Below are 8,456 nucleotides of genomic sequence, written 5' to 3'. Positions count from 1 at the left end.
CTATCAAATTCAAATGTGAAGTACTTTGTTTAAATGTGTGAAAAACAGAGAAAAAAATTCTATTCATGAAATGTTTTGTATAAAAAAATTAGTTTTGACTGAAATAAAAACATTGATTAACTGTATAATATTGATGTGAACGTATTTTACTCCACGTGAAAATATATGATTAAATAATCCTAAGAATTATAACAACAAAAAAATTATCATTTGTCTCCATAATTTCTTTGTATTTTCTGTTAGTGTTAGTTTTACCCAGGGTTAATCCGGGTTTAACTCAAACTAACACTCGCCCTTAAACGAATGTGTGTTTGGGTCAATTGTTACTGAGTTAGACTTAACCCGGGTTAACCTAAACTGTAAGTCAGTTCCGTTTGTATTTCATCAAGTCTTCAGTTCATCAACTAACTGTTGATTATGTGATATTTAACATTGTGACGTCACTGCTTTGTAGAAAAAAAATTGTTCTTATGTTTTGTCTGAGAAACAAACGTGAAGCTGTTGAATTTATTCTTGTACATTTTTTATAAAAATATGTTGAATATTCACGATAAGATGAGGAGACAAAATCAAATAAGGTTATTTCACTTCATCTGCTCGTCACTTCACTACTGGTTGTATCATCAATCAATTATCAAACAAACAATCAATCATCAAATCAACAAACAAAGAAAAATGTGAAGTAAAATAAAATCATTGTGAACTCACTGTGTAAAGTGCCTTGAGATAATGTTTGTTTGCTTTTATACAAATAATAATAAATAATCGATACTGTTTTACATATATATGTTACAGTTACGTCTATCTATCTATATAAATAGATATATATCATGGGGACGTGTGTGTGTGCAGGGGGACGGGGAGGCAGGGGGCGGCGTACAGGGTTGGCTGGAACCTCATCACTGAGAGAACGGCGCGATTGACACTGCTCGTCTGTAGAATAGTGGGGGTGGGGTTTATCACGGTGGGGGCGGGGTTGAAACAACACATGGGGAACATAGTGTTGGGGGCGGGGCTTGCTCCAGGTAGGAACACCTGAATGAACTGTCCAGTTTCTGGATCCAATAGCATCTTTCTGTGATGCTGTGGGTGTGTATCCACATAGCAGTACCGCCCATTTGGCTCTAACATCACGTGACATGGGGCGGGGCCACTGAAGACAGCTCCAGGTGTTACAGCAGAACCTGTGATGTCAATGAGGAAGTCATTACTCACCTGTGCAGGTAAGAAACTCTGAAAACTGCAGAGAAAAGGCTGCTGCTGCTTATTCTTCAATGTGGGCGGGGTCACAGCACTGACGTTGTGGTCTGCTGTCCTCCTGGTCGCTGGGGAGGGGCAGCTCTTCATGGTCTGGTCCGAGGTGTCTCCAGGTGACCTGCTCTGGTGGAGGTGGGGATTCTGGATGGAGTTGAGGGGGTTGGGGATGTAGCTCACCTTCCTCAGCTGAGGATGTTGAGAGGGGGTGTAGAAACAGGTTTGGAGCCGCTGAAGGGGGGCAGGGACAGAGTGAGAAGACGCACCTTGGGGGGGGCGTTGTTCCTGCTGGTCTACCTGGGGGTGTGTGGAGGAGGAGGGGGAAGGAGGGGCAGAGAAGGGGAGGGAGGCCCCTGCCTGGTGACTTGCACCGTCAGCTCTTTCTAATTGGCTGATGGTTGCAGAGGTGGATGGGGGTGGGTCTAGAAACATGAAATCATCTTTCCTCCTGCTTATTATTGGCTCGCTTCCTTGTCTCTGCTGTGTGATTGGATGACTCAATGCATTGTACTGTTTTCTGTCACGGGATTGGCTGAAAGATGCAGTGACCTTAGAGACATGTCCTCTGGTGGAGTGACCTTTGACCCCTACGGCCTGTTGGTAGGTGGGGGGTGGGCTGTCCTCCTGACTAACCACCTTGAATTTTGCTGGTTTGAGTTTGTCAGGTGTCGTTGCCGTAGAGAACGAGAGGCTGTATGTGTTTTTAACCAAACTTCTGACATCTCTCACCGAGTGAACTGGAGCTTTAAACACACCTGGCCCCGCCTCCAGTCCTCCCCCCTCCGATGGGACGATAGGTGACGCTGCGTGTTTCTTCTTCAGGTACGATGTTTTCGTGTTGATCTTCTCGACCTGCATCTTCTTGGAGAGGACACTCTTGATGATGCATGATGCCATCTTTGTTTTTGTTTCATCCAGAGAGACAGATTTTTGCAAACGTCTCTGCACCACCGATTGTCCTCCAATCAGCAACCCTGAAACCAGAAATCGGAAGAGTCCAGAACAAACCATCAAAGCTCATCAAAGGTCATTTCCTGGGCAACACAGGAAAAGGCGGAGTTCTCTAACAACGTCAGGTGTTGTTACCTGGACTGGCTCCTGCAACCAGGCCCCTGTAGACCCCGCAGCTGTCGACATCACCGCAGGTCATTGAACGCGTGTGGAAGGAAGTGGGCATACTGTGTTGTCGTAGCAACAGATCAGGGCGATGATGGACAGTTGGATAGAACAGTTCATTGGTTGACACATCTCTGTTCGCTGCTCCCCCTTCAAAAGGTTCATTCTTCAGTATCACCTGGTCAGGTAGTGAGACAGACAAACAGACAGACAGGTAAAGAGACAGAAAGAGAGAGAGACAGACAGGTAAAGACAGAAAGATACAGAGACAGACAAGTACCTGTAGTTTGTCATTCTTTTCCTTGTCATTAATTTCCTTGGTCTTGTTTTTCTTTTTCAGGTGAATCTGTCGTTTAGGAACCATCTTAAGCCCCTCCCCCCCCTGACCTGTCATCTGAACAGAAACAAACAAGAGGATGTAGAGAGATATACAGACAGATAGACAGACAGGTAGGGAGAGAGATAGACAGGTATGTGATGAATAAAACAATGATTTAATTCAATTTAAAGGTTTATTACTGAAAGGTTGACACTTGACGATGTTGATGATTCAGCAAAAACTAAAAGTGAAAATTAAACGTTTTTTAAATTAGTTTTTGTATTTTCAGTATCATATTTATTATTTTCAGTTTTATTTTGAAACGGTTTTCTGAAGTGTCTATTATTGGCTTTACTTCCTGCTTCCTCCGTACCCACACGAGCAACAGACAGGAAATGATGCGATCCTAGCAGTGGACATTAGTCTTGTGTTTTCTCCTGGTGAAGTTTTAAATGGGCCCATTTCAAGTTGATTCTACAACATGGAGGAGGCTCAGTGAAGCTCCAGGTGAACCAGGGAGAGGGGATTGGCTCTAGTGACTAGAGACTAGTGGGCCAATCAACTCTCCCTGGATTAAAGAGGCAGCAGCGAGGGGGGGGGGGACTGAAACACAGAGACACAGGAGAGACACTGAGCTGCAAAGCCGAGATGCCAGCAGAAAGTGCCGTCACTTTAAGTTTAAGTTTTGATTTATGTTTGCTGATTAAATAATACAAGTAATTGTGGAAAGCAACCTGTTCGTCTCTGGATGTTGTGGTGAACCAACGTCCTTGGCCACACTCCAAGAGGTTAGGTCATAAATTGAATATAACATGTACTAAAAAACAATATGCACGAGTTACCAAAGCAATTCCAAAGACAATGATAAGTGAGAATGATTGGTGGAGGCACTCTGCTCTACAGTGTCATTACTTCACAGTTACCTCATCTGTATATTAATATCTCTCACATCTCTTCCCCTTATCTCTTAAAAGAAAGAATTTGTTGAAAGATTACTTGATTGAAATTATAAAGATAGTCTGTAAATGACATCTATTCAAGCAATTCATTTTTAAGACAAAGATTTTACATTCACCATTGTGATTTAGAAATTGAAACACAAGAACATTTATTTTTCACTTGCAATTTTACTAGGCGATTTTGAGAAACTTTTCAAAGCTGGATTCATGATTAAGATTGTCAGGCACCTATTGTTAATTACAACATAGTAAAATATGAAAAGGAGGTGATTAAAAATAAATATTATACAACACACTAATACATTTCTCATCCACAAATGTAGATTAACAAAGAACAAACCACTCTTCACAGAATCTAAATTCAAATCAGTTACCAAAAATCATTAAAATACATGAACACAAAAAAGCTTTACTTATGCAGAATAGTTTGTATCATACTCACTGATAAGAACTCTGATTATTCTTTTTTAATTTTGTTTCTTTGTTTGATTATTTTTTAGTTTTGAGTATTATTATTATGTTCTCTGTTCCTCCAGCAACTTTGATTGTAAAATTAACCGGGAGAAGGTTTGGTCCTTGCTTCAAACGCACCTCCTCATTTAAGCTGATTCATAGATTTTATCTAGTGAAGCATTTCAGAATTAGCTTTATTGGCCATGTGTGCGTAGACATACAAGGAATTTGACTCAGTTTTTTCCGTTGCTCTCAAAATACAGAAATAAACAAATAAACCAAAAAATAAACAAGGACAAAAACGCAGAACAAGGTTAAGCAAACATTTAACTACCATGTACAAGTATGAATATAAAGATATTCGTATAAGTATGTATATATGAACATAAAAACTATGACAATGAAATAGAGAAATAGAGAAATAGTGCAATGATGCAGAGTGCAGAGATGCTAGAATCAATATGGGAAAGATTGTCATATATGTATATATTGTATATATAGATATAATTTAGAATACAAAGGAACCGGATTATTGCAGACAGATTGTTCCTGACACTGTTTGACTGATTAACTGTTCATCAGAGTGACGGCCAGAGGAAAGAAGCTGTTTTGGTGTCTGGTAGTTTTGGTTTTTCTTGTATAACATTGAGGGACACTGATGTAAACTCTGTATCCTGAAACCTGCTCCTATGTGTTTGGGTCTTTTAAGTTAATGCATAAACTACACAAAGATATTCATAATTTTGACAACATTTTGTCTGACTTTGTTTTTTACTATAGAGATCTTGTATTTGGTTACCATGATTACAGTGACAACAGGATGTTTTTTGATCATTAATTTGTTATTATAACCCTATGGGCGGCTGTGGCTGAGGGGTAGAGCGGTCGTCCTCCAACCAGAATGTCGGCAGTTTGATCCCAGTCTTATGGGATATTTATGTGACAATTTGTGACAATCCTATTCTTCTGTTTTAACACTGTATGTTGACTTTGTATGTTGACTGTCTAAAGTGTTTGTTGGAAATAAATAAATAAATAGTTTCCGCACCTCAAGAAAAAAAAACCTTCAAGAGGATAAAACAACAGAAGAAGAACAACTTCCACTGCTACGGTCGCATCACTTCCTGTCCAGTGCGATGATATCTGTTGCAGGGGCCTATTGTGCATGCGAGAGCCGAGGTCCGCCATCTTGTCTGCAGCCAGCTTTTTTTTAATTGAAAACTTGAAATGTACAAATGTCAATGCATATATGTCATGACAAATAATACAAAATGACAAGACACATTATATAAAACAAATATAATTAAAATGATAAAAGAATGAATGGGTTAGGCTCAGTAGAATGAATCCTGTTTGTTTTTCTTCCCTTTCTCTTCTCTCCTTGTCTGTAAGTTTGTTCTTTTACTCACCGAACTTTACACAACAGAAATAATTAGACTTTGTAGAGTTTGTTGTTTAAAACATTTGTAATTGAATCAAACATTCTAAAGGATTCATATATTTTTTTCCTGAGGATTAGTTTTAGGGCAGATAGACATGATCCTTTGCTGCAGGAGGCATGGAGGAGCAGCCAATCAGAGCATTTTCCTTGTGTGTGTGTCTGTGTGCATGTATGTGCATACATGTTTGTGTGTGTAAGAGCGCACACGTGCCTGTGTGTCTGTGTCTGTGTCTGTGTCTGCGTGTGTGTGTTTCCTCTACATTTGAACTTTAAATTTTTTTTAATTTTAAAACGTTTAGTTTTTCTTTAGATTCATACAAAATCTATTTCAATTAAAAATCATTTTGGATTTTTAATCACATCAGATTCTTTGATTATTGATTATTTGTTGATAATTTGTTTTGATGATTAAAAGAGAAATAATTTATCCATCTATTGATGATTATTGAGCCAGTTAAACACAAAGTTTCCAAAAAATGCTGAAATGTTTTTGAATACATAAAATTTTATTTAGTTTTTCAGTCAAGCGAAACTAAACGAGTAACACGAATAAACACACTGACTTTGCCTGTTCTGGGTTGAAGTGACTGCAAATGCTGTACACGATGTGAAGAAGACAGCGTGTGAGTCCACAAAACCCTCAGGAGACGCCCACAGTTCTGCCTGAGGCTGACCAGTGGCCTGTTTGATCACCTGCCTGCTCGTGTTGCTGCAGGACCAGAGTCCGGTGCATTTCATTCTTGGCGCTGATTGGCTTTCACAACGTTGTGTCACATGAACATTTTGCCTGATTTCAAATATTTAAACTTGACTGATAGAGACACGTCTATTCGTTGACTTTGTTTGTAATTTCATCGTGAAAAATGTGCGTTGTGTTTGGTGGAACCACACCATAAAAGTTTCTTTAACACAACATTTGAGAATGTAAATCAGCCTCACCTGTGTTTCCACGGCAACATCAACGCACCTGAAGTCGCTCTCTGGACCTGAGTCTTCATCGTCTGATGGGAGGATGACAGAGGGAGAGAAATAGAGGGAGAGATCTTCCTCTGACCAGTCACTGATACACTCTTCCTCCTCAGAGTGAACGTTAGAGGAGACGTCCAGGTAATCGGCCTCTGACGGACGAGTACAGGTGAACTCAGCAGAAAGTCGTGAATTATGATGATGCGGCAGAACAACTTCAGGGCAGCGGTGAGCGCTGAGGAAGACCTCCCTCCCTCTTCTTCCTCCTCCTCCTCTGCTGCTCATCATTTTTTTCTTTTTAATCTGAAGGTTTTTGACGTTAGTCTGTTTCTGTCAAAATTTTGACAAAATATAAAAACAAAGATTTGGGTTAGGGAAGACCTTTTAATGTTATTTTCTCTGACACAAACTCAGTTTGTGTTGTAATCATATGATTATTCTTCATTGTGATTGGTTCTTAATTGTGAAACATAACGTCAGTAACAGAAGGGAGTTCAGAATAATGTACTTCAGTCAGACAACTCACGTTCAAACGTTTATTGCAACAGTAGAACAAGTGTTTGGCATCTAGGCTCCAACTTAGTCACTCCCCCGAGATGATCACATATGATGGGAGTGATGAACAAATACTTATAACCCCCCCGTCAGAGCCTACAGGTGGATGATGGGTGGTGGAGGGGCTGTAATACTGACACAGCAGCAGGGCAAGCGAAGGGAGTGATGAGTCTTATTGGTTGACACTTTTATGTTCGTCAGTTGATGGGGTTAGGATGTTAAATGCTAATTTTTTGCATTAATTAACTTAAAAGGCCCCAATGTCAGTGAACATTTGCATAGAACTTTGACCCTGAGAAAAAACATTTTAATTAAAAAACTCATATCTTTTTTCCACATTTTATTACCTGATTAAAGACCATTAGAATTGATTATTATTGATTATTGTCCATTTCCATCTCTCAAATGTGAATTTAGTCTAATTCATTGTGTTTTTTCATCTATTTCCAGTAAATATTTTGATCAAGTGTTAACCGTCATCTGGAAACACACACCAATCATGTACAGTTTATTAGTTTTAAACACTGAAGGTTTCTAGTTTGAATGTAAAATGACTGAAAGTAAATTAATTAATTAAAATTGTAATTTTTTAAGAAAAAACATGTGCACATATACATATCTGTACAAACCTTGTTGTTTTTCCACCTTAAGTTTGAAATCATATTTTCAAAAGAAGGGTTAGGGTTATCAATAGATTCAATCAATGAATAATGAAAAACTTGTTCTCACCTTGTCCCGGATCAAATTCTATATTTGATGATTCAAAAGGAACCGATGGAACCACTTCCAATCATAGTTCCATGTTTAGACTTCTGATAGACATCCTGGTCTTGGCTGAAGTAGTCAGAGTCGTGGACCAGGTGTAATCCAGGTTTTTAGTCCAGATGCAGGATTTTTTTTTTATGTTGTCCCAATTGAAACTTTAAATCGATATTTCATGATATAATATTTACCCAGAACTATTTAGGTTCATTAGTCCATCAGAGCTGGTTCTGGTTAAGACAAGTTACAGTTTTCCTGTTTTCTGATAAACATGTTTTTCTGTCAGGACACTGACTATGACTGTCCTGCCCGAGAGAAAGAAGTTCAGATATGCAGAGAGAGAGTAAGAGTGGTGGAGTCAGGCTGAGTGTTGCTGACAGACTGCAGGTCCAGAGAGAGGGGGGGAGGTGGTTGAGAGACATAGAGCCAAATAGAGAGAGGGAGAACGGGTGTCAGACTGCAGGTTTCTATTTTAGGAAGTGATTGACAGACGAGGCTGTAGCTGCAGAGACAGCGAGGCCTGCAGGGTGCCCCCCTCCTGGTTAGGTTTAGGAAGTATGGAATAATCTCGACAACTCCTCCTGCTTTGTCCGTCGACTAGGTCAAAGTCAATGCACTGGCGACAGATGCC

At 39.6% G+C, this 8,456-nt stretch overlaps 1 protein-coding gene across 2 annotated transcripts; it reads right to left on the bottom strand.

The window, feature by feature from the left end:
* Nucleotides 1-59: 59 nt before the first annotated feature.
* On the bottom strand, nt 60-8,070 carry LOC117774669. 2 transcript variants are annotated; one of them, XM_034607244.1, is made up of 5 exons: nt 7,783-8,070; nt 6,482-6,838; nt 2,672-2,764; nt 2,341-2,548; nt 60-2,228 (listed from the first exon to the last, which is right to left on the bottom strand). In XM_034607244.1, the coding sequence occupies exons 2-5, from the start codon at nt 6,794-6,796 to the stop codon at nt 829-831; spliced, it is 2,016 nt and encodes a 671-aa protein (XP_034463135.1). In that variant the 5' UTR covers nt 6,797-6,838; nt 7,783-8,070; the 3' UTR covers nt 60-828. The 2 variants fall into 2 exon arrangements, with proteins under 2 accessions (XP_034463135.1, XP_034463136.1); XM_034607245.1 differs by lacking the exons at nt 6,482-6,838; nt 7,783-8,070 and having other exon boundaries at nt 2,341-2,571; nt 2,616-2,744.
* Between the last annotated feature and the right edge of the window lie 386 nt (nt 8,071-8,456).

This window comes from Hippoglossus hippoglossus, chromosome 14 (genome assembly GCF_009819705.1).
Source record: "Hippoglossus hippoglossus isolate fHipHip1 chromosome 14, fHipHip1.pri, whole genome shotgun sequence".
In the NCBI taxonomy this organism is placed as follows: domain Eukaryota; kingdom Metazoa; phylum Chordata; class Actinopteri; order Pleuronectiformes; family Pleuronectidae; genus Hippoglossus; species Hippoglossus hippoglossus.
Note: the sequence above shows the minus strand (reverse complement) of the source record. Positions and strands in the feature narration are given on the sequence as shown.

Excerpts from the sequence above, each read along its gene's own strand:
- LOC117774669 (XM_034607244.1), bottom strand. The coding sequence starts at position 6,796 with ATGATGAGCAGCAGAGGAGGAGGAGGAAGAAGAGGGAGGGAGGTCTTC. Across the intron at positions 2,765-6,481 it reads ATGTTGCCGTGGAAACACAG|ATGACAGGTCAGGGGGGGGA; the intron begins GTGAGGCTGATT and ends GTTTCTGTTCAG. Across the intron at positions 2,549-2,671 it reads CCAAGGAAATTAATGACAAG|GTGATACTGAAGAATGAACC; the intron begins GAAAAGAATGAC and ends CTACCTGACCAG.